Genomic DNA, 25461 nt, shown 5'->3' with positions numbered 1-25461 from the left:
GTATTGTATATATATATTTTTTGTAGGCAGTTGTATGTTGTTTTTTCCGCTATTTGTCATGTTGTCACTGTGGTGTATTTGTATGTGGGACTACGGGTGGAAATGAGCTTGTAGCTAAATCCGGCATATTTACATGAAATCATATGTATTGGTTGAAATGTTCATAATAATAATATGAACTGTCCCGGTAATACATAAATAAAAGTACATAGAGCTTAAAATTTGGTTGTGCCATATTCATACGCTGCTATTAGCAGCTGCGCTTCACAAACCAAACCAATACCATCTTTGAAAATGCTATTCGGGAAACAAAGGGCCCTTGGGTCTCACATGATAGTCTCCCTCTTGCAGCGTTTGCTCTCATTTTCATGACAGATGAGTTGGTAGTAGTGTTTCTCCATTTTCCTCACTGACAGGGTTGCCCAGTTCAGGATCTTGGTTTTGCAGTTCTGCACGGGACAGATGCTCCACAATGCCTGCGCCAAGAGAGTCACCCAGCACATTGATGGCGGTACGCACACGGTCTATGAACCAATCCACTATGAGGATCAGTGTTATGCCGTCCATTGGCAGTCCCACTGATGTCAATACGATCGCCATGGTAACCAGCCCGCCCTGAGGGATGCCTGCCGCTCCAATGCTGGCAAGGGTTGCCGTGAGACTGATGATGATCATCTGGCCAAAGTTGAGGTCCATGTTGTAGACCTGAGCGATGAAAATGGCTGCCACGGCCTCATAGAGGGCATCGCCATCCATGTTGACGGTGGCACCCACGGGGAGGACAAAGCGCGTCACTCGCTTATCCACGTGGTTGTTTTCTTCCACACAACGGAAGGTGATTGGCAGGGTGGCAGAACTGGAGGAGGTGCCCAGAGCGGTCAGGAGTGCCTGAAGCAATCCTCCGATGAAGCTGTATGGGTTCCTCTTAGTCACCAGGAAGAACAGCAGTGGCAGGACAAGCAGGCCGTGGATGAGAAGGCCCACGGTGACAGTCAGAGTGTACATCCCAATCTGACTCCCCACCTCTGCGAGGTCGCTCATCTCCATAATCTTCCCCGCAATCAGGAACAGGATGCCCACGGGTGAATACCAGATGATGACGGCAACGAGACTCATGATGGCTTCGTTGAGGCAGACGAAAAAGTCCCCGAGCACTTTTCCCTGCTCCCTCATTTTGCTGATGACCAGTCCAAGGCATAGGGAGAACACCACCAGGCCCAGAATGTTCACGCCGGGAGAGGACACCGCTACAGGAACTAGCTCCTGCACAGTAAGGTTGTGGGCCACGGTCACATTCCTGGTCCTGTACACGGTTCTGTGCGACCTGAAGCAAGCCTCCACCAGGTTAGGCGGGATCATGTTCCTGACGAGGTCCAACATGGCATCGGCAGCCTGTATCGGTTCTATGGTCCCACCGGAAACCTCTGGTCTGTCGCCGCTGACCTTTCCTGGCTTGATGATCACAACCAGGGCGATGCCCAGGAAGACGGCGAGGAGGGTGGTCACCATGTAATAAGCCACCGCACACATTCCCATCTTGCCTGATGCCTTGCTGTCCAGAGAGGCGATGCCTGTGACCAGACTGGAGACTACTAGCGGTATCATCACCATCTGCAACATCCTCATCAGCAGCTCTCCGGGGTAGGTAAAGTATTTGATTTGCAGCATCGTGAGGTTAAGTGGGCGCAGAGCAAAGCCCAGGATCACTCCCAGTATAATTGCGGCGATGGTGAACAGAACGAAGAGGTTCCTCATTAGGAAGTCTTTGACATTCTCCCCGGTGATGGAGCAGATGCTCTCCTTCATACCGCTGGCTCTCCGTTCCATTGTTGTCCTTTTGGGAGATGAATAATTGATTATTGGTTGACTGGGCTCAGTAGAGGTGTTCAATCAGAACGTAACAACCATTTGCTCTTGTGATCGGTGGTGGCTTTGGTGACTACAGCAAGGGTAGTAGAGTTCTCAAGCGTCTTCAAGGAGGCCGTCTTCGAGTGTCTTGAAGGTCGTCTCTAAGCGTCTTGATTCAAACGTTTACGATTATGATACCTGTAGTCCTTACGTCAATCCCGGACAAGAAACTACGAGGAACGCACTGCTTTTATGCTGTTTGGCGGGGTTTACTCGACTCTTCATGATGAGTTTACGAGTCAGTCATGCCCAAATATGGAGTTCCATGTAGGCAGTGACCAAATATGGACGTGAAATTTTTTTTTAGCGCCCCCCAGAGACTACCTGGCTCCGGGAGGGGTGATTTGGCTGAAACATTCTCCTTGCATTCATAACCTTATAACTCGTCGTCTTGCTGTCTAGGTCTGCCGCTTGCCTACAGAGGAATGGCTACTTGACCTTGCTGTATGAGCCTGCTGCTTAATAAGTACACGGAGGCTGTACTAAACTCATAAGACATTATCAGACTAATCTACTTCCCTTGGGACATTACATTCAGACACATCAGCATACAGTCATATATAAATATAACTGAAGTAAGATGAATACTAGTTGTATAATCAATAATGGATAAATCAATAGCCTAAAAGGAATATAAATTGTATGTCCGTTACTCGTTTCAAAATTAATATTACTACTTTACTTATTACTCCCTGCCAAAACCACTGGTTTAAGGGACTCCTTTGTTCTGTTTAGAATCGAGAATAGTGTATTTGCTAGCCAAGTTGCTTTGATAGCAAGCAACTGTTTGCAAGCATGACATTTGTTGCCATGCCAAAGCTGCTATCCATAGCTTTCATATCCTACCATACCTGGAATTCAAACCCATGTCCCCCACGTGAGCACTGGAATGTTTACTGTGGAGTTAATGGAGAGCTGGCTAGTTTGTTTCCATTTGAGTTGTTTGGACCACAATTGAAACAAGCCTACGGGCTTTCTTGTGTTTTTTATCCTTTTGAATTTTAATATTCAATAAACTGATCAATCAATCAAAAAGCAATACCTCTCGTCAACCAGTAGGTGTCAGACCTGACCACAGAATCTAAATGTCTCAAGAGAAGAGTAGGGAGACCCCCTCCAACGACTGTAGATCTGTTAGTTAGCTATATTGTATTAACATATATACTACTCGAACGGCGATTGGGAAACGCTGCTCTAGAGGGTCCACACATTGGTTAAATTATTATTTATTTACACCCGCCCAAAAAGTAAAGGGTAAGTGATATGTTTTTAATAAAACAAAAAAGTTTTTGTTAAAAGGACAATATTCTCATAGTAATCATTTCTATAAGTTTCTATATTTTGTTCAGTAACAGGAGTCTCCATGTCTCTCCAGCTCTTTATTAAACAGAAAATACATGTTCAGGTAGGCAACAACATTTCTGCCAATCAGGAGAGAGTACCCATTTATCAGCTTAATTTTATAGTGTTCCAATTCCAATTTTGTCTGCTTATTTCTTTGTCTCATCACTTTTTGATGCAGTGCAATCACCAATTGCAATTGTTTAATCTGTATCCTGTCTGAGTTCTCTATCCTGATTGGATACAATTGGTATCCTGACCTGAAAATGCATTTTCTGTTTAAAGAGCAGGAGAGACATGGAGACTCCTGTTACTAAACAAACACTCTATAGCAAAGAGTACAGAATATAGAGCTATTTAACTCTTATTTTAACCAAAGAAAATCACTTACCTTACCTTTAAGCCCCTAAATCTATTAAACCATTTTCAACCAGGGCGTCCCTATATTTTGGACATGTCATAAGGTGAAAATTATCATAAACGTTCACATTTCTTTAATAGCCTACAGCATGATCGCCACACTCAGCCATTTTGTGTGTGTTCGGGTCTAGTTCCTCCAAATACTGGTCAGGGGACAATAATTGTATTTAAATGGATCAGAGATACGGAGAAAGACAGAGAGAGATAGGCTCTATTCACAGCAGCCATATTGTGAAGACATTCACAGGTATTACCAATGATACTAATGAAGGCTCTGTTCCATTCTGGTCAAACAGAGTCAGGGTGCTGATATTGTGCATTGTTGGCTCACTGGAAACACTCTGCTACACCAGTGTGTCTACAGTTGGGGTCCAGGGACCCTCAAGGGCTTCCAAAACGCCACTTTGTTTCCCACAACATAACATTTTATTACCACAAAGGCGTTTTTCAAAATGAATATCCATACAATTCAAGAAATACTTGAAAAACCCATAAAGCTGCGACATGTTTCCAGATGAACGAGCAGGGAGGGACAGGTAGGGTGATAGCGAAAGCCCTTTTTAAAATCACATGCACTCAAGTGAACAAACGTTTAAGACACGACACAGATAGGAGCCTGTGGATGGAGATGATATGGCCTGATGTATACTTCCACTGGCCTCCTTGACTTTCCTCATATCCGCTTAAACCCCATAAGTTGTTGAGTCGGGTCCCTCAGGGCTCTGTACTAATGTCTTTTCAACATGAAATATATTAGCTTTAAATAGCCTTAGATCTGAACATTTCCTGCGAATGTTTTTTTCCCCAGAATACGAAAGTGGATATTCCCCCACAAAAATTCATTTGGCCCCTCTGTTCACACAACTGTTGTTTGATTGTTTTCTGTTTAAAAGAAAAGGAATAAAAAGAAAGGAAGTCAGTGGAAGGAAAACGACGACGTATCAAGCTAAAACAAACGTCTCAAACGTCTCAACGTCTTAGCGTGTCTTATATATGTGCCTGTATGAAAGGTTTGCTCTTCAACGAGCAGCTTTTGATTTTTGTAAGGCAGTCACACACCTTGATCTTAATACAGCCACATACCCCCCCACCCCACACACACACTCACAGTAAAAACATCAGCAAATGGACTTGTAAGGGTCCATTTGGCTACATTTGTAACCTTGCAGAGTTACAAATGTATAGATTCAGAGAGAGAGAGAGTCACAACATTCCCATAAACAAAGAACTTTGGGTGTAAACGGGGCTTCCTTGTAAAATAGATCTTGTATCTCAATGGGAGAAAAAGAAGGTATACAAAAATGAATATTCATATAGCTGGTGTCGGAAAGAAACCTCTTATTTCCATATTTAACTTTGTGTTTTTTTGTAAATTAATGCCATACTTCATATCTCAATATTTAACTTTTTGCGTTTTTTTTGTAAATTAATGCCATACTAAGTAGGGTATTCATTTACGCTGATCACTTGATACAGCGTCACACAAAAGTATCAAAAGTAGCAGATCTGCTCATTTGAATCCTCCCGACAAAGACAACATAATATCCAATCATTAAAACAAAAATAAAATAAAATAATTTGTTATGGTGTGCTCAGAGATAAGAACAAGAAGAATGTGGAAGTAATGGAGGCCATGTGAGGAGACCAATAGTTCCAAACTACTGTACAGTATAGTTCAAAACAGTGCCATAACTGAGTGCCATAACTGTCTCTTTCAACGGGTCTGGATAAACAAACACTAAACAATTTACTGTGCACACGCACGCACACACACAAGCACACGCACGCATAGACGTAGCCCTCACTGTTACATCACAAAAATATATCGACATCCACAGGCATATATGCACTCAATGTATTGCCACAATTCAATGATTAAATACATGGTGGGAGGTACGGACAAAGACAACGATAAATTATAGTTTTATGTGAAACCTTGCAGACAAATCGAGAGTGATATCTGATTTGATATTAAGACGTGCAGCGAAAAGAAAAGAAACCTAGCTAGCAACGCTAGGAAAAATGTCTAGCCTAGTAATAAAACTTGTAAAACAAATCAAAAAAATAAATTTGGACGACCGTAATACTTCTAAATCTAAAAGTAAAAATACATCACATGAAATCAAATTAAAATATTTCATGACGAAAACAAAACAAAAACAAATAACAAACAAACTGAAGCACAAGTACATAACTATCGGAAATCATTTCCTCAAGTAGCAAGTTCCCTCTGTTACGCAACATTTAAAAAAGATTAGACAAATGAATAGAATTATAAAGATATTTACAGACGGGAAGGGAACGTGTAAGGTTGAATTAATAGGCTCTATGCACAGCAGCCATATTGGAAAGAAATTGGGCCTCTTCCTTACTGTTACCAATGGTACTAATGAAGGCTCTGTTCCATTCTGGTCAAACACAATCAGGGAGTTGATATTGTTACATGTTGGCTCACTGGAAACGCTCTGCTATACCAGTGGGTCTAAAAGTGTGGTCCAGACACCCTCATAGTTCTTTGAAGGGGTTCCAAATGGCCTCTTATGAGTGTGTAACTCTGAGAGTGTACAAATAGAACCAAATGGACCCGTAAGTTACCCGCCTTAATTAGTATAATTCGTAAGACCTGCGAGGGAAAGTAAGGCAGAGGCCCAATTTCTTTCCAATATGGCTGCTGTGCATAGAGCCTAATCCACAACAACAAAGTCCAACATCTTCCAAACAGAGGAGGCTATGCCCATCCACCTCCGCTGAGGTCCGTGACCAACCAGCACAGACCTTCAGAATGCAGCCAATCACATGACTGCATTTACACAAACCAACATCCACTCACACAGCCCCCCCCCCACACCTCTAACAGTACGGAATCAATATAAGTAAGCCCGATTTATGCTTTTGTTGCGCGACAGTGTTGTACGTGAAAATAGCAGATCTACGAGTTCAGAATGAGTCGTTGCTAAAAAAAAAATGACAGACATAATATACGTTGACCACACCGCACTTGGCCACTGGATTGTATATTGTATAACGCCGTAGCCATATTGGTCCTTTTTTCTGTTTTATAACCATTAGGGGCACAGTCACACGTGCACTTTCTACGCGTCAGAAGCGCCAGTTTTCCCCCGTTCACTTCTATAGCACGGGGGCAAAGGGATGGAGCCGGCCGCGGTTGATCCTACAATCCGCAAAACAACATCGGCAATTGACGCGTCTTAAGTCTCAGCGACGGTATGCCAGCGGCTTTGGCACGATATGAACAGCAGCAGCTTATACAGCATCTACGTGTATACAGTATGTCTATACGCAAACACTGTCACGCAACCAAGTATGAATCACCTTTACAGACGCCAGTAGAGAAGACTATACTATTAGTCCCTGAGGAATGAAAATACTCCCAGATTGGCCACTCGCACACACACACACACACGCTCGCACACACACACTCACACGTTCGCACAGTAATAAATGATCAAGTTCTTTCTTCTTTTTTTTTGTTTTCCGATCCCACGGAGCTCCGTATAAAACGACGCGCTCCCCGAGACTGTTTCAAGGAAGTCAGGATCATCACAATTAATTAAATCCATTACTTTCTAGACACAGCTGTACACCCTGCCCCCCTCCCCCCGTCTCAGCTAACCTTTCCTTGCCTCCTGCTTCAAACCGCCCCCTTTGACAGCGTCCCGGGGCGGTTAACAAAAGGGCAAGTGGGTCTCAATGTGGGGTACGGGGGGGTATCTCATCTCAGGGGGGTCCTTGAAGGATTTTCCAGGTGGTCCCCCAGCTAAACGATTGATTGTTTAGGAACCAAATGGACCCATAAAGTTCTGTAACTCAGAGTGTACAAGCGGAACCACACTCTCTGAGTTATGGGGGGTACGTGGCCCTAATGCATATCAAACTGGGGGTCCTTGAAAGGAAAAAGTTTGAGAACCTCTGAACAAGGGCGTTCTGATGGCCACTACCTGGACAAATAACCCCAGAGCGAGAGACAGAGAGACAGAGAGAGAGAGAGAGAGAGACAGAGACAGAGAGAAGGGGACTGAGAATGTGAAGACAAGGTCCATCTAAACTGTATTTTTTTGGGGGTTGTCACAAAAAAAAAGAAAAGAAAAAAAGGAGAAAGGACATTTTCTTCCGTCAGTGTTGAAAATGTGCGATTCACCACCGCAAACTGACGCGGCAGAACGTTTGTTTGCGGCGGACCGTGTTGACGTGTTGAAAAACGTGTCCACCGTCTCGCCATCAAAGCTGTCGGTTGTTAAACTGCGGTTGTTCTACGACTGGCTGTAGGAGTTGTTCTGGTTGCCGTTGGAGCTCTGGTCGTTCTCACTGGGAGGAGAAGACACAGACACAGAGAGGAGACCATCAGTTATGGGCTGTCACCATTACAAAATTAATTTAATTAATTCATTTAAGTTGACGATCAATTGTCACACAAGTAATTGCAATTAACGATTTAATTGTGCTTTTGCCGTTGAACATTGGAACATATGAATACAAATTCAATTTCTGTTTGGCCTTTTAGGGTTAAGAAGCAAAAACACAGTAATTTCTTCGTATTTCTTCGTTATTTGTCATATCTGCTCTGACACTTAAATTATTGTCTCTAGTGGAGAGCCAATGGCCTCGTGGTTAAGGCACCTATAGGCTCTAATGCAGCCTGAAAGCAAGCCGTGGATTCGATTCACTGTCACTCTACACTGTACTATCCAAATAGAGGCAGAAAAGCCCCAAAAATATCAAAAATAAATAAATTCTTAACTGACAAAGATGAAATACACCTTCAAGTCCATAAAGATGTTTTGTATCAAAACATAGTGGAGTTGGATCGTTGGAATTCAAGATCAGATGCAGTTACTGTATCGTTACACCCCTATTAGGTTATATACAGCAAGTCTTCATGGGTGTCTTTGTGACAACAATTTAGACTGGATGGCAAAATGACAACGCTCCTGATTGGATGGCTTTTGTAACTTGTACCTGTTGGGAGGGGGCTTGGGTTTGGGCATCTTGTTGAGGACGCCAGCCATCTCCTTCCTGTCGTCGAAGTTCTTCCACTGGTCGTACAGCTTCAGTATCACACGGATGATCTCCAGAATCTGTGAACACAACAACACCACTCAATGAATCCCCACAGCAAGTCATTAACAACGTTCAACCTGTCACAGTACGATTAGAAAACCAGTCAGGTTGAAAAAGGTGCGCTCGGTTTCACCGACGGAATGGCATGGTATTAATTAATGGCATTTTTATGTAGTCCTAGAGCAGTGGTTCCTTTTGAAACTCTTTAATTTCAAGGACCCCCATAACTCTGAGAGTGTACAAGTGGAACCAAATGGACCCGAACTCTCAGAGTTACAGACCTGTAAGGGTCCATGCGGAACCCCCTCAAGGAACCCCGAGAGTCCCTGAACCCAACTTTGAGAACCACTGTCCTATATCATTTTGAAATCACACACACTGATATCGGATCGGTACTCGGTATCGACCGATACACAAGTTTATTGGTATCGGAATCGGTATTGGGAAAGGGAAAAAATGGTACATCTCTAACAACAGCATGAATAGTATTTCATACTGCAGCCTGTTCCTGTGCTTACCTTGTCCATATCAACAGAGAGCTCTGAAAACCACTGCCTGGCATCTTTCTGCTGCACCACACAGGCTACATGCAGACACGCTGTGACACAAGAGAGAAGACACTGGTCATCATGTTGTTGTACACCCCCAAACAATCATTACATCCCTGTGTGTTGGTGGTCTGTTTGTGCAGCGGACAGCTTGTAGATCTGCAATTTTTGACAAATCTTTGAATATTATATTAAATAATACGTTTAAATTAAATAATAGTACATTTGTAACTCAAATTTTTGCTTTTGGGGGATTCTACAAATGTCTTCAAAAACAGTTTTTTTAAAACAACTTGTGTTTCTATATCAGTGGTTCAATGTAAGTTAAAAAAAAATATATATATATATCTATATATATATATATATATATTCAAAGATTTGCACACATTTTCATATTATATAGGCCTACTGGATGTGGTTGCAGTAGAAAGGCACGGAGACAGATCTTACCCAGGGCGATCATGAAGGGTGGGTAGAGCAGACACAGGTCTGTCCTGTAGGTGTCATTGACTATTCGCCTGGTGAAGACACAACATATTAAGCACACATTCTCATTACACAACATTAGCATGGGAAGATGACTTTTATTTCACGTCAGAAGATGACGACCTGCACTACAAAGTGAAGTAAAAACACGCACATGCACGCACACACACACACACACACACACACACACACACTTATTTGTGTGCGGCTCCTGACATTGTAGCAGCATTAGTAAAAGTAATAAGGACAAACAATAATAGAAAAAAAAACATCTACACTTATATATACAATAACAGCAGTACACCAATGTGGCCAGTAGAGGGCAATGTGACCACACATAAATGGTTGGCTCACTGAGAGAACACACTTTCTATCTCCTATTGACACTGTGAGCATAACAGAGGAGACAGACAGACCACTGTACAATGCTAAAAGGATTTTAATGCCTTCTAATGGGCCAAATGCGTATTAATTTGGGGGTTATTTGACATGGAAATGTAGAGATGAGCACACATACCAGGCGAGGGGCAGCAGCATGTCTTCCTGCCCCATGTCCTGTACGTACTGCAGCAGAGGTCTGTAGGGGTGGTAGACGATCAGGCAACAGTCCTGGGACAAAACAAACACGTTAGGTCACAATCCGAATCAACTTCATTATCACATGATTACAGGTGTGAGACAAAGTGGGTGATTTTTTTTATTTTATGCGTTTAGTATCTTTCTGTAGTCGTTGAAGCTACTTTCTTTACATTATAATTTGCAAAGCATTGCAAGGAGAGATCTAATGTCCAAGCCAGGTCTGTTCCTATTCAAAGTGGTTTAGAATAATACAAAAAAATAATAATAAAAAAAAAAATAATAATAATAATAATAATAATAATAATAATAATAATAAATATATATATATATATATATATATATTTTTTTTTTTTTTTTTTGCTGTTATCTCTTATCTCCATATTCAAACTTTTTGTGTTTTTTCACCCTACGTGATCATACAAGCTCGGAGCTTGTAGATCTGCTACCTTTGATGCTTTTTGAATTTGAAACCTGAAAAGTAACAGTTTTGGACATAGGTACGAGGTTTCCACCCGACAGAGACGATATGGAGCTTTGTGACAAATTGTGGAACGGAAACCTTTCCCTTCGACCAAAAACCCAACGAGCCACCCCCCAGGTTGTGTTTAAACGACCAACATCATGTTCTGCTGATGTTTCTTAACAAATAGTTCCATAGGTCAACACTAACTGACTACATACAGTATATAGAGTGGTCATCTTTAGTGCCCATGTGACAGGTCAGTGAACCAACGTTGGTCTCTGTGTATACACTGCATTTATGCAAGCTTGTATGCTGCATTGCTGCATGGTAAAGTATCTCTGCTGACCCGAGGCCCAAACCTCTTTTACCACATACTTCTAAATGGACGCATTGGGAGACACTCCTTTACATAAATGTGTGTTCATACTTCATAGCATACAGAACACACTAAATAAATACACTAAACACGAGCTCCCAACATTGCAGTTACAGGAAGAGTGAGAAGAGAGATTATAGAGGAAAGGAATACAGAAGTTCAAACAGGTCAGATAACAGGAAGGCACAGTCTAATCTAATAGGTTGTTTTTTCGTAAATTAACGCCATACTTGATCATATTACAGCGCCACACAAAAGCATCAGATCTGCAAGCTTGAAGCGCGGCGCGAAGCGACGTGTTTTGAGCTTGTAGATCTGCTACTTTAGATGCTTTTGAATTTGAATCCTGAAAAGTAACAGTTTTTGATATGAGGTTTCCACCCGACAGAGACGATAGACAAAGTCCACTATTACACAAGGTCCATGATTAAAACACATTTGCAGCGGTGATATGTGTGGCACTACGGAAGGCAGAAATGCTTCTCACACAGATGTAAAACATATCCACCATATATTATCAAAAATACAGCAGATTCATAGACGATGGTGTCGCGCTGCAAAAAAAAAAATCAGTCTACAAGCTCACAACGCGTCATGGAAGCGCTGTGAGCTTGTAGAGTGGCAAATTTTCGGCACAAGACACTGCCGTATGATTGAGTCACCGACTCAACACTGGCTGTAAACCAGTTATTCTCAGAGAATAACTTAAAAGGCAGGGTGAATGATTTACAAAACTTTCTTTTTGTTAATAGTTTAAAGCTCTATATTGTGATAGTAATTGTTTGTAACTGTCTCTCCAGCTCTCTAATAAACTGAAAAGGGTGGGTTTGCAAATTTCAGCCAATCAGTACCCATTTATCAGCTTGAATTTTATAGTGTTACAGTTCCATTTGTGTCTGCTCAATTTTGTGTGTCATCGCTTCCACTTTCACTTGTTCATCCTGTATCCTGTGTTGAGTTCTCTCTATCCTAATTGGATCAAATTGGTATCCCGACCGAAAAATGCATTTTCTGTTCACTAAAGAGCTGGAGAGACCCCTGTTACTGAACAAACACTCTTTAGCAATGATTACTATCACAATATAAAGCTATTTACAGTAACACTTATTTTAACAGGGGAAAATCACTTATCCTACCTTTAAGCATGCCCCCACTAATCACACAAGCATCCACTCAAACAATGCAGCCAATCACGTGATTCAGAACAACCATGTGTCCACTCACCATCAACTCTAGCAGGTAGAACTCACACTCTAATATCTGTTGTCAGGCAGAGAGAACAGAGCAGTTAAGATTATATCAACATGCAGTATGTCAAATGTTACACTTCTGTGTCTTATTAATGTCATAAAAACTGTTAATACACATAAAAGCCAGCCCCCATCCCCCTCCAGTATTCTTTTACGCCAGGGCAACAGATCATTTCAAATGCTGGAAATTAAAATAATGTGAAAAACATATGTTGTAATTTGGCATATTCATTTAGACAGAGGCTCCTAATACTTTTTCATGTATTTAATATACAAAATCTAGTCTACAGACAGACTTAACCACTTTTAACCTGGCCTCCTTAATTTAGTAGAAAAGTCACTCTTCAGTTTGCGTGGTGACACGTCCGCAGTCAAATTCAGTCAAATAAGAGACGGGACAAACGAATATTTGAGGGGTGGATGTCATCGCTGCACAGCGCGCTGTCGTTCGCAGCATGTCAGGACAGTCTGATTGAAACGCATGCCTTTTAATTACCGTTTCCCCATTGCTCGCGTCTCTGTATGTCAGGATGGGGCGGTTAAGGAGTACTCTCAAATTCTTTCCAGCAATAAAACAAATTATGAATTCTTGAACTGAATGAACTTTTTCCATTTGTCTCTGGGACCAATGACTTCACTTGAGGAGCATCTTTTCAAAACAAAAACTGTTTTGTCATCATTGCCACACCACCAACCACAAACCTTCTCTCTCTATAATTGGGGACCTAAAAAAATAGGCTATAGTGTCACATCACTCTGCTAATTTATTCTCTGTGGTGTGAACCGTTCCCTCCCCCGTTTCAGTCCGTGCCAGCTGACTATTAATAATCATTTACACAGATCTGGACAGGCGTTGAGGACCGCCCGAACGGGAAGTCCCGGTAACTCGATAAATAAGTCGCCGGCGGGTGAGAAGTAATTACGCGACGCCGCGACGAGGAATGTGCGGGGCAACAATGAGCGTGCGTACGCGCGCCGGCGTTTAGCCACTTGTCAAAGCCATCTCCCGGAGCAACGGGAGTTTCAGCGCACGAGTGTGAACATTAGCTGTGGAATGTCACGAACCGGCTGACACCGACTTAAGGACACTGACTGCCCGCGCACGGTGGAGTGTGTTTGTGACAATGCTGTAGCGCCGCTGTTAGCAATGTGGTGCAGGAGTACATATCTATGCAGAGGAAGCAGCCAAACAAACAGAGCCAGAGTGTTTGTTGCTCATCGTAGCGACTCCTTTTACAATAATAAGAGCATGACCGACCGACGCCAGATTTAGATTGTAGGTCTGACTCCAATGCCATTACCGGCTTAGGAAGAGTCTTAGTCCCAGTGATTCTCAAACTTTTTTTTTATTTCAAGGACCCCCAGTTTGTTATGCATTAGGCCAAGGACCCCCAATTGATATACATGTATATCTCTGCGGCCCCACTCTACATTATAAAACCACAACTCTGGTTCCATGTGTACGCTCTCAGGGTTACAGACCCGTAACTCCTCCAGGACCCCTGGGGGTCCCTTGACCCCACTTTGAGAACCACTGTCATTGACCACCGATTACCAAAGAAAAGTGCAACAGCTTCTAATTTGAAAAACTTTCTACTTGAGGATATGTAACTTATAAGCAAACAAATAAATATAAATAAATGCAAATATGATGTATCAAATGTAAATGAGTTTAACTTCAATATATGAAAATAACGTTGAACTTTAATTATACAATGAACAAGCAAACAAGTAAATATACCGTACTGTAAAATACACACAAACCAAAACGTATAATTTCATTTAACCACTTAAGCCCTATTAAAACATTTTTCAAAAAGGTTGGAAGTGTTCGCCTACAAGGATAAATAAGGATGGCATATTGAAAGCGGTTAAAAATCAAGATAAATCAGCTGCATAATTGCCAATTCCAATGTCCTTTAAAAATGAAACAATGGCCAATATCGGTGGGGTGGGGTTAGGGACTAGTACGCAGCACAGAAGGGTTTAACTTACATGATTCATTCTGTATGGGAACTCCTTTGGGAAGGCATACGAAAATCTGGTTTTCACTGTGTTTGAAAGCAAAGAGAAAAGAAACATTGGATGCATTCTAGGCCTGTCACGATTATGACATTTTACTCCACGATTAATTGTCACTCAATAAAATAACGATTTAATTGCGTTTCTGTCATTGAACAGTGTACACTGGAACATTATGAATAGAAATTACATTTCTGTTCTGTTCGGCTTTTAGGCTTCGTAAACTTAAGTTGCACAGGGCAGATATGAAAAAAAAATTGTGGAAATATCTACACATTTGCGTTTTGAGCTTTAGATCTGCTATTCACACTATTTTCTTAAATGTTAGACAATATACTGGCTGTACTTATGTATACGTGTGCGTAGAATAAATAAAGGACACATATTAGTGTCTCATTACGTACATACAGATGTTGCCGCCGAGATCAGCCTTGTGTTGGACACAACTCCAAATTCCTGCAAGAAAAAAATATGTTCAGTCTCTAAATGGCAACTTTTTGGTTTTTACAAGAGAACAACGGCAAAGGAGAAAGACTTGAGTTCTACTTCCATGATTTACCATGGTCTGAGGTGTCTAATTTCCATTTAAACTAATGCAAATGTGTTGTGAAGTTCCCTCACCTCAACTTTAGAGGCCAGGAATACACAGGTTGGAGCCATGAGCACTGGGTCTATACTCTTCAGTGAGTACCTGAAAAAAAACAACGCCACATTAATCAACACAAATCACAAGCCTTTTAATAATACAAAATGTAATCTCGGGATCCACATGAGAACGATGTCGGTCATCTGTGATGTATCTATGACGCATGACTCCAAATGTGGGATCCAACTTAAACCCCATTTATTTTTTTCATATACGAAAATAAATATTCTGCAATCTGGTGCCCTTCTTTTTTTTACCTCTACACCAAATGTCTTTGTCGAAACTATTTATCTAAAGAGCACACACAATAGCAGTGCGATGTGTTGTGGGCTTGTAGATATATTTCTGTCGAAAGGTCACCCATTCTAACATGCCCTGAAAAGAGATGCTGAGTTAAAAGTAGGTCTGTCACAATCATAACATAATCACCTAATCGCAATTATTTGAGATCATCGCAATTATTTTTGCATTAATAAGTCATACAGTCAAAATTAAAAAAAAAAAATCTATAAGCTTCCGTGACGCGCTGTAAGCTTGTAGATCAGTACAAAATTATTAAGTCAGAAAGTCATTTCTTTGTATATTTAAGTTATTTGTCAAATAGGTTTTGATTATGAAGCCTAAAAGCCAAACAGAAATTAGTTTTTATTCATATGTTCGATGCCAACAACACAATTAAAATCGTTACTCGCAATTATTTGTGTGACAATGAATCGTCAACTTAAATCGGTAATCGTGACAGCCCTAATTAAGAGCCGGTCTAATAGCGGATTAACTAACCTGTGCAGTCAGTACTTGGAGGCCAGACTGGAATTCAATAGGCTCTATGCACAGCAGCCATATTATCACTTCCTTCACAGGTGTTACCAATGATACTAATGAAGGCTCTGTTCCATGTGTAGCACAGTGGTTTCCACAACCCCCATAACTCTGAGTGTACAAATGGAACCAAATGGACCCGTAATCCATTTGTACACTCTCAGAGTTACACACCCATAAGGGACCATTTGGAAGCCCATGAGGGTCCCTGGAGCCCAACTTTAGACCCACTGGTGTAGCAGAGTGTTTCCAGTGGGCCAACATGCACACAATATCAGCACCCTGACTCTGTTTGACCAGAATGGAACAGAGCCTTCATTAGTATCATTGGTAACACCTGTGAATGTCTTCATAATATGGCTGCTGTGAATAGAGCCTATTATGCAAGACTGACGTCATATTGACACGGTCAGTCAGCTCCATCCATTTGGATGGATGTAAATACATATGTACATGTATACACACATACATACATACAGACGCTGTTCTAGATGGCTGACCCCTTCGTTTTCACACTGTAAAAAAAACTACAGTATATTATGTGTACAGTATGTGTGTGTTATGGCCAGACTAAAGTCTAATAACACTGCGTAGGTATTAGTCTGGAATCTCTGTGTGGAACCTGCAGTTCCAAGGGGCGAATTCAAAAAAGTGCCTCCGGTGATAAACCCGTCCCACCCGTCCCACATTTGCATACTGGGCCCCGATTGGTCCCTTACTACTTCGGAAGGAGTGAAATCCAAACACAACTGAGCGGTACCAGAACAAATCTGCAATGGCAGATTCGTCTGGTTTCTAGGCTATGTGTGTATGAGAGAGAGAATCTGAATACCCCACTATCTACCCAAAGCCCACAGTGGCCTCACATTTGGAAGGGGGGGAGGGCACAGCATGCTTTCCATTGTACCTGGCATAGAAGCGTTTGAAGTAGACGGTTGCCGTGGCGATGACCTGCTGCCGTAGCTTCAGGTGTTCCCCCAGGGCCTGGATGACTGAGATATGCAAATAAGATGCAAATAAACCAATTAAATCTGTGCACATCACACATACTGCACCATCATGGTCATTCAGTTACGGTCATGTATGTTTATATCTCATAACGGCCATTTACCTCTTAAGGTCCTTACACACCGGGCGACACCGGCGAAAATAGCGAATATACGCAAAATTCGGACTCGTTCCGAATAATTAAAAGACGCTTTTTCGCTTCGCTTTTTCGCTCCATGTACGGAACCATTGACTTTATAAGGTTTTAAAAAAACCTGCATTATTCGCACGAAAAAAATCGCCCCGGTGTGTAACAACCTTTACGCTTGACTTATACAGCATGGGATGACTGAAAGTAGTCGATCTACAAGCTCACTTGTGAGCTATTTTCGCCTATAATGTCACCTACTGTATGCCATGCCTAACATAGGGATGCCAGGGTTAATGTACTGTAGTTATTAAGATCCTGCACCAAAACCCATTATTAAGATAATAAATACACCATCATGGTGTATTAACAGGCAAGGATATGCTAGATGACATTATTATTGGACATGTGATGATCTATGAAATAAATGGCTTTGTAATTAGAAGCATTTTGTTGCTGAAGTTAGCGGGTTGGTATTTGAATACTGTACGCGTGACAGTATATTTTCATTTTAATATATTTGAGCGGTGTAGCCGGTCCTATAAGTGGGGTTGGGACACCTCATTAGTACACCCTTCGCTGTACTGTGATTGGCTCATAATAGCACACCCCTCTACATTAGTACACCCCTAGCTGTACTGTGATTGGCTGACTATTGGCTGACTCTATTCAGCACTGTGATTGGCTAGCGAGACACATGATGAAATTAATAACCTATAAATAGGACTGTGCAACTTTAAAAAAGTGAGCTTCCATCACTGTGATGACCATACCGCTCATGGTATGGTGCGATTTTTTTTTTTTATTGAAGGATTGTCACAGCTTACAGAAAGGGACAAACAGTGATAAGAAACCCTTCAAGTTTTCTGAAAGAAAACAAACAAACGAACAAGACACAAACACAAACCCTCCCACCCAACCCTCTCACAAAAGAATGCATTGACGGTGAAAGAAAAAGGTACAGGGAAGTGGGCAAAAAGTGGAAAAAGGGTGGAGGGGGGGGACAAAAAGGAAAAAACAGAAAAAATAAAAATAAAAAAACAGCCAAAAGAGTATCAGAGTGGATGACATGAGAGCATACGTGACGCTCGTATACAGGAAATGCACAGAGAATGCTTAACCCACAGCCTTGACTTCGAATAGTGTAGTCCAGGGGTCTTCAACGTTTTCAGGCCAAGGACCCCCTAACTGAGAGAGAGATGAAGCAGGGACCCCCTCTATAGTGTATAAAATTGTGTTTCAGATTATACTTTTTGTTTACTTGGTCGGCTCTTTTTTCCCCTCTACACCTCTTTGCCAAAAATAGCCGATCTACAAGCCCACAACGCCTCGCAGCGCGAGGCGTTGTGAGCTTGTAGATCTGCTATTTTTGGCAAAAGTTCTACTCAGAAAAGGGATGCTTGGGTTCAAGAGGTTAAGGTAAAAAGAAAAATCATATCACACAAAGATTTGGCAGACCCCCTGTAGTAACTCTGAAGACCCCCTAGGGGTCCCGGACCCCCTGTTGAAGACCCCTGCTGTAGTCTGTGCACCACTTTGAACTGAACTATCAGTGTGTCTGGCTACGCATGACAGTAGAAAATAATAGGATCTTGGTACCGTTGGCGAAGAAGATCTGGATCTTCCAGTACTCTTCCTCCGACAGAAACTTGAGATCCTTCTGTCGTTCTTTCATCAGGTCCTGCTTGTCCAGAACCCACTGCAGACTAAAAGGAGACAGCACATTAATTATTTCATTTGATTTAACCTCGATTATTTATGCAGGTATTTCTCAAACAATTCAATGTTATTGTGGTGCCAAATTCACAACAAGTTGTGTATTGTTATTGTTAGGTGGAAACCTTGCATGTCCAAAGCAGTTCCTCTTTCATTATGTTTTTACATATATAGTGAAAATAGCCGATCTACAAGCTCAAGCTCATTTTGAGCTTGTAGATCTGCTATTTTCATTACTTTTAGGGGGGCATTCATTTACAAAAACACATACATATGTTTAAAAATATGATCAAATACTATATAAAACACAATTTTATTCACTAAAATACATTCCGGATTGCAGCTTTTAACACGGAACATTTTAAGCAGCAGCAAACAGTTTAAATACTTAAGCCCTATTTATTCATGTTTTCGGTTACTTGTAACAAGAGTATTTCTATCGTGGTGGTATTAATACTTTTATGACCCATAATCAGTGTTGCCAGATTCTGTGAGAGAAACAAGCAACCAGGTCTAGGAAAACCAGCCCAAAACAAGCGACTATGGGCCAACATGAGCACTTTAACATATACATCAGCTATTTGAAAATAGCCGATCTACAAGCTCACAACGCGTCGCTTGTAGATCGGCTATTTTCAAATAAAATTATAATAAGCAGATCTGGCAACCCTGCCCATAATGATAACGAAAGGGAGGCACTGAGACTCTAAAGCTAGGCCTCAAAACAACCAGCGGATCTTTCATTAAATAAAGTCCTGATCGGCTCAAGATGAGATCAGGGCGGTACTACTCACTAGTGGGAGCTCTGCCAGAAGTTGCCAGCCATGTCGTGGTGGGTGAGGTAGAAGGGAAGGTGATCAGAAGGAGATCTAATCACTAGATCTACAAGAGAATGTTCCAAAGAAAAGTGAGACAAAATAAGCTCTTGTGAGTGCGACGCACTAAAACGTACCGGGCGGAAACAACGAACAGCAGGCACAAGGGTTCCTTGGGTGTTGCCAGATTGTGCGAGAGATATAAGCAGCCAGGGTCTATGAAAACAAGCCCAAAAGAAGCGACTCCTAGGCATTTGAAAATAGCCAATCTACAAGCTGTACGAGCTTGTAGATCTGCTGTTTTCATAAAAAAAGGATATATCTTGAGAAAAAAAATAGGTTATTATTTTTGGAACATTTTTTACAACACAAATCCCTGGCACAAAGTATTTTTTAGATGGGGGTCTGATCATGATCTGTGGACAAATACATATCCATGACATGAAAATGTTTAAGAACTAGTACTACTGGTTAAAACAACATTTAGGAAACAAGCCCAAATAAGCAACTACACAAGCCCCCCCAAAAGATGCAACCCGCAACTACCAACTTTACAGAAAAAGAAGGCCAGTCGCTTATAATAAGCCGACATGGCAACACTGGTTCCTCCCAAACTTTTGTTCCGCTGAAATACAGTTATTGTAGTTTTGAGTCCCTGGCCTGCATTACTTCTTCACATCGTTAAGCAAATAAATAATTAAAACTACTTAATACTAACCATTTAATTATTCTAATTGATGATGATGATAATAATAATAATAATAATAATAATAATATAGTAATTCTTAATTATACTTACTAATACTTAAAGAGGGACAAAATAATCTCCTTCAAATATTTGAATGGTTCCTCCCAAAACTGTGTCCCATGAGGGTGGGTCATGGCCAAATCTGACACTGTAGCTAAAATAATAAAGAATAAAGATGGTAAAAGAGTGGTTCACGTTGATATTTAACATACTGCATTATTGATATTTAAAATGACTTTTGAATGGGTGGGTGGGTGAGTGAGTGGGTTAATATATGGATGGACTGGTGAGGTAGCATTTAAATTAATTTAGTTTAATGCCAGACTTACAAACATACAAACAAACAAACAAACAAACAAACTTCCACAGGATTTAAATCCAGACTAAAAAATCTCCAATGTCTACTTTGAATGCATTTGAATGCCTTATGTAAAGCACATTAAATTGCTTTTGTGTATGAAATGTGCAATACAAATAAACTTGTCTTGGTGGCACTTCCTCCTGGTCATGACAGCCAGTGATCTGATTAAAGAGAGTCAAACTGGAGAGGTGAGCTCAGAGGAGCGCATATCATCCACAAGATCATCTCTGACGTCATCAGTAAGATGTCATAATTGACGTCCTTATATGGTGCGCCACATGGCTCCATATTTGGATTGATCGTTGTTTGGTGTATCTGACATTATGAAGTCACAAAATGTGAAACAAATTCAGACACAAACATGATTTACACAATGTTAAGACCGAGATGTTAAGACCAAGTGTTCAGGGCCTGAACTTCACGCTGCAGCCTGAAAATCTAGTAGTGTTGAATTGATCAAATCATTATGTCAAATGTGGATGTCACGTTTGTGACCGGATCTGGAGAAATCTAATCCAGATGTCCCGTTTTGAGATTTTTTTCTGTGACATTTGTTGGCCAATCAAATCCGGATGTTGCTTACCCACATGGCAATTTTAATAAATACTAGAGGCCCGAAGGCCCCCAGCCAACCCTCCTTTTAGCTAATTGTAATATACTGTGGAATAAGATAAGACAGGGTCTAATAACAGGAAATGACATCACAACATCAACATCTCAAGTACATCCTTTAAAATGAATTGTCATATTAACAAAACATCATTTAGAAACTCTCAGCAAAACATAAATCCGTCTGTAGCAATTTCACCCGCAGATCACACAAGACCAGAACCACAGGACCAGAGCGACACGTGCAGTTTGTACATCATCATCATCATCATCATCATCATCCATGCCTGTGGACGTGAGCAAGTGGAGCGGCTCTCTGAAGCTGACGGAGGTGGAGGAGCAGCCAGCGCGCGCGCTCGCCGTCAAGTACGGCTCGGTCGACATCGACAGCCTGGGCAAAGTGCTCACGCCGACCCAGGTGCAGAACCGGCCCACCGCCGTCGACTGGGAAGGCTGTGACCCCAACAAGCTGTACACCCTGGCTCTGACCGACCCCGACGCCCCCAGCAGGAAAGACCCCAAATTCAGGGAGTGGCACCACTTCCTGGTGGTCAACGTGAAGGGCAACGACGTGTCCGGCGGCAAGGTGATGTCCGACTACGTGGGCTCCGGCCCGCCCAAAGGCAGCGGGCTGCACCGCTACGTGTGGCTGGTGTACGAGCAGCCGGGCGGCCCGCTGGCGTGCACGGAGCGCGTCCTGCCGGACAGCTCCGGGGACAACCGCGGCAAGTTCAAGGTCAAGGCCTTCAGGAAGAAGTACGGGCTGGGAGCCCCCGTGGCCGGGACCTGCTACCAGGCCGAGTGGGACGACTATGTTCCCAAACTGTACAAGAAACTGGCTGGGAAATAAAATTCATCTGTGGACCCCCCCATTTGAAGAGATTTTATGCCAGGGACCCCTATAGGAGATTTGTCAACATTTGTCAAAATGTTTCGAAAATAGCTGATACTCACAATTACGTGGCATCTCAATGGACTCACGGACAGGGGCAAAAACATAATCTCTGCCTTGTATGGCCTCATGACGGAGATGACTAGGGCGGTCCGCCACAACAGGAGCTTAGTTGTCTTGGAATCGGAAGCTTTCCCGTTCAATCCCTGGCTCCTCCAAGCTGTGTGTCAAAGTGTCCTTGAGCAAGACACACACTGAACCTCTATAACTGCTCCCGACGAGCAGGCTGTGCCTGCAACCCACAGCTGACACAGCCCCGATAGGCAAACCCAGCCTGGCGGAGATCTGCACGAGGCTACGGCACTCAGGTCGCGCTTTGGTAAAGTGCCTGCCCACCTCCGCGGAGGCTGGGGGTTCGAATCCACAGCGGTGCATCCGGCTTTGTCGAGCGCCAATACGCCCATAATTGACCCGTGCTCGGGGGAGAGAAGGTGACATTTTGTCACTGCATGTATTCCTATATGGGCTGGGGTAGGCACCTGTCAGCAGGGATTGATTAAATACTTTATTAATCAGAAGTGTAAACAGCACGTGGTACAGTCAGACATTAAAGGAATACTTCACCCAAAAAAGAACTTATTTTCTTTCAATTACACACCCCATGAAGCCTTGAATTCATGGAGATTCTTTTGTTTTTGACACATTCCTAAGCCAATAATTTGATGACCGGGTGTATTTCCGGTAGGAGACTCAAAGAGACTCCTTTGAGTCTCCTACCGGATACATTAGCATCAAATTATTGGCTTAGGAATGCGACAAAAACAAAAACATCTCCATGAATTCAGGCTTCATGGGGTGTGTAATTGATAGAAAATAAGTAATTGTTTGGGTGAACTACTCCTTTAATGCTAAAAGGATAACACAAAAAAAGACCAGGGGACTTGTTTCCATTGTGGTCCTATATATGTATCCAATTCATCAACATAGCATGAAAAGAAATAACATGTCATCAACAAACAAACACTACAGAGAAAAAGGAAAGAAAACGGCAGCGGTGAATGACACCTCCTTTCTATGGGAGTGTTGGGAGGGAGGAGTAGGACGGAGGCTCTACGTCCTCGGTCCTCCCCGTGGGGGCTCCTCACTGGCAAGTGAGTCAATAAGATACAACCGCAGTGACACCACACAAATGTGTGTGGTTGGGGGGAATTCATCGGCATAACGACTAAATTGGGGAGAAAAAGGGGTAAAAAGCAAAAAAGGCTATATTTGGTGCGAGACACCGGTGTGAAACAGTATAAATCAGGCGTCAGTCAGACAGTACCAGCTCTGTATCAAAAGACAAGAAAGCTAAATAGATTCTATGCACAACAGCCATATTGGAAAGAGATTGGGCCTCTTCTTACTTACTTCACAGGTGTTACAATGATACTAATGAAGGCTTTGTTCCATTCTGGCAAACAGAGTCAGGGTGCTGATGTTGTGCATGTTGGCTCACTGGAAACACTCTGTTACACCAGTGGGTCTCAAAGTGTGGTCCAGGGACCCTCATGTTTCCTTGAGGGGGTTCCAAATGGCCCCTTACGGGTGTGTAACTCTGAGTATGTACGCATGGGTCCATTTGGTTCCATTTGTACACTCTCAGAGTTCTGGGGGTCCTTGAAATTAAAAAGTTTGAGAACCACTGTGCTACACAAAATGGAACAGAGCCTTCATTAGTATCATTGGTAACACCTGTGAAGGAAGTAAGGAAGAGGCCCAGTTTCCTTCCAATATGGATGCTGTGCATAGAGTCTATTGTCTGAAGATCTATTTTTATGTACGACCAGAGCTGTAGGATTAGAGATCAAGCACAGTGCATCTCATTATACCACTGAAATGAAAGGTGTCCAACAGATTTCAGTCATCTCTTTCTTTCTTTTTTAGATATCATGATAAAAATCGTATCATGGACTTGTTCATGATATCGTATCGTGTTTTTTTAAATATTATCGTTGCATATCGTTGCTGTCCGGCAGGAACCAGCTAAACTCCATTTTTCCGCTTTTGCATTTTTTCCATATCAGTGCCATTGAACACCCTTTACGTCTGTGTGTTGGTAAAACAAATATTGAACCAATGAAAAGTATTAAAAAGTGCTTCTGACAAAACCAGCTAACTCCATTGGATCCTCAAACTTTCTGCTAAACCAGCTAACTCCACCAAAGGGGGGTGGAGTTAGCTGTTTTTGCTGACTCCAGGCTCCACCCCCTTTTGACCTCCAACCTCATTGAGAGCTTGGAGGTCCATTCAGCTGTTCTTATCAATGATGAACAAAACCTCCTAACTCCTTGCTGATGCCTGAGGCCCATAGGGTCAGGAGCCTATCTCCTGTTTCCTTTGCGTGAGGCAGCTTGATGTACAAGTACACCTCCCAGCCATGACGTACAAGTACGCCCCCAGGACATGACGCAAGGCAGGGATTTACCCTCTATCCGACCCTTGATGCTGCGTGCCAATCAGGGAGGCCCATTTTCGGTATGATCCAGACCCCAAACTCACAGTCTCAGGGCGGACACTCTAACCACAAGGCCACTGAGCTGGTATATCGTTACATGCCTACTTGTTAACCAAGGCAATGAGGTAACTGAGGCTTAAAATATTATTACTAGGCCTATGTCGAAGTCATATTGTATACATAAACATGTCGGTGTTCAAGCAGTTTCTCTGTATAATTCATTTCAAATGTTCCCACCATGATTCATGTGCACATGAATCCATCGTATTTCTTTCTTTCCATGAAAATATAAAATTAAGCTATATATATATATATATATATATATATATATATATATATATATATATATATATATATATATATATATATATATATATATATATATATATAAAAATAGAGTCTTTACAGAAAGTCTGTGAAGTCAGAGTCAGGAAACATATCCAGGCCTATTATGGGTATAATTAAATAATTGCAACTCATCCATGTGTTTTAATAATAAGTATCTCTTCACGGAGCATCGACAGATATTTGCTTGGACCATCATCAGCCGTGGTGGGGGATGCATGGGAAGGTTCTACATTCCTGGCCGGTGGTGCGTCTTTATCCCGGAGAAGGGAAGGGCTCATCACCACGGCTCTATTTAAACAGCCCCTGTTGCCTCTGGTCAGGGATGTGAATGACCTTGTTCCTCCCCAGCCGCTGAGTTCCACTGTTTCACTTTGCCACTGTCCCACACAGGAGCCACGACAAC

General features: G+C 42.1%; 2 protein-coding genes and 1 pseudogene across 3 annotated transcripts; 1 reads left to right on the top strand and 2 right to left on the bottom strand.

Moving 5' to 3' along the window:
- Nucleotides 1-326: 326 nt before the first annotated feature.
- LOC311062773 (excitatory amino acid transporter 1-like) lies at nt 327-1827 on the bottom strand (annotated as a pseudogene). The gene has a single exon. The product of its transcript is annotated as an excitatory amino acid transporter 1-like (transcript).
- A 2934-nt stretch (nt 1828-4761) lies between these two features.
- Nucleotides 4762-19715, bottom strand: ccnc (cyclin C). Its single transcript, XM_084081618.1, has 12 exons — nt 19583-19715; nt 18672-18778; nt 16845-16929; nt 15094-15163; nt 14877-14928; nt 14446-14501; nt 12425-12460; nt 10300-10391; nt 9747-9814; nt 9267-9346; nt 8647-8765; nt 4762-7995 (listed from the first exon to the last, which is right to left on the bottom strand). Exons 1-12 carry the CDS (start codon nt 19612-19614, stop codon nt 7941-7943), a joined length of 852 nt encoding a protein of 283 aa, XP_083937744.1. The 5' UTR covers nt 19615-19715; the 3' UTR covers nt 4762-7940.
- Nucleotides 19716-21589: 1874 nt separating this feature from the next.
- On the top strand, nt 21590-22171 carry LOC311062541 (phosphatidylethanolamine-binding protein 1-like; the record flags this gene model as incomplete). Its single annotated transcript, XM_084081657.1, has 1 exon — nt 21590-22171. The coding sequence occupies exon 1, from the start codon at nt 21605-21607 to the stop codon at nt 22169-22171; it is 567 nt and encodes a 188-aa protein (XP_083937783.1). The 5' UTR covers nt 21590-21604.
- Between the last annotated feature and the right edge of the window lie 3290 nt (nt 22172-25461).

Source organism: Gymnoscopelus microlampas, assembly GCF_963454915.1.
Source record: "Gymnoscopelus microlampas genome assembly, chromosome: 16".
In the NCBI taxonomy this organism is placed as follows: domain Eukaryota; kingdom Metazoa; phylum Chordata; class Actinopteri; order Myctophiformes; family Myctophidae; genus Gymnoscopelus; species Gymnoscopelus microlampas.
This window is presented reverse-complemented; position numbering and strand designations above follow the sequence as displayed.

Bases quoted from the DNA above. Each gene is read 5' to 3' on its own strand.
- ccnc (XM_084081618.1), bottom strand. From the start codon at position 19,614: ATGGCTGGCAACTTCTGGCAGAGCTCCCACTA. The intron at 12,461-14,445 runs GTAAGTTAAACC...GCCTGACAACAG, and splicing joins TCCCATACAGAATGAATCAT to ATATTAGAGTGTGAGTTCTA. The intron at 8,766-9,266 runs GTAAGCACAGGA...TTGTGTTCACAG, and splicing joins TCTCTGTTGATATGGACAAG to ATTCTGGAGATCATCCGTGT.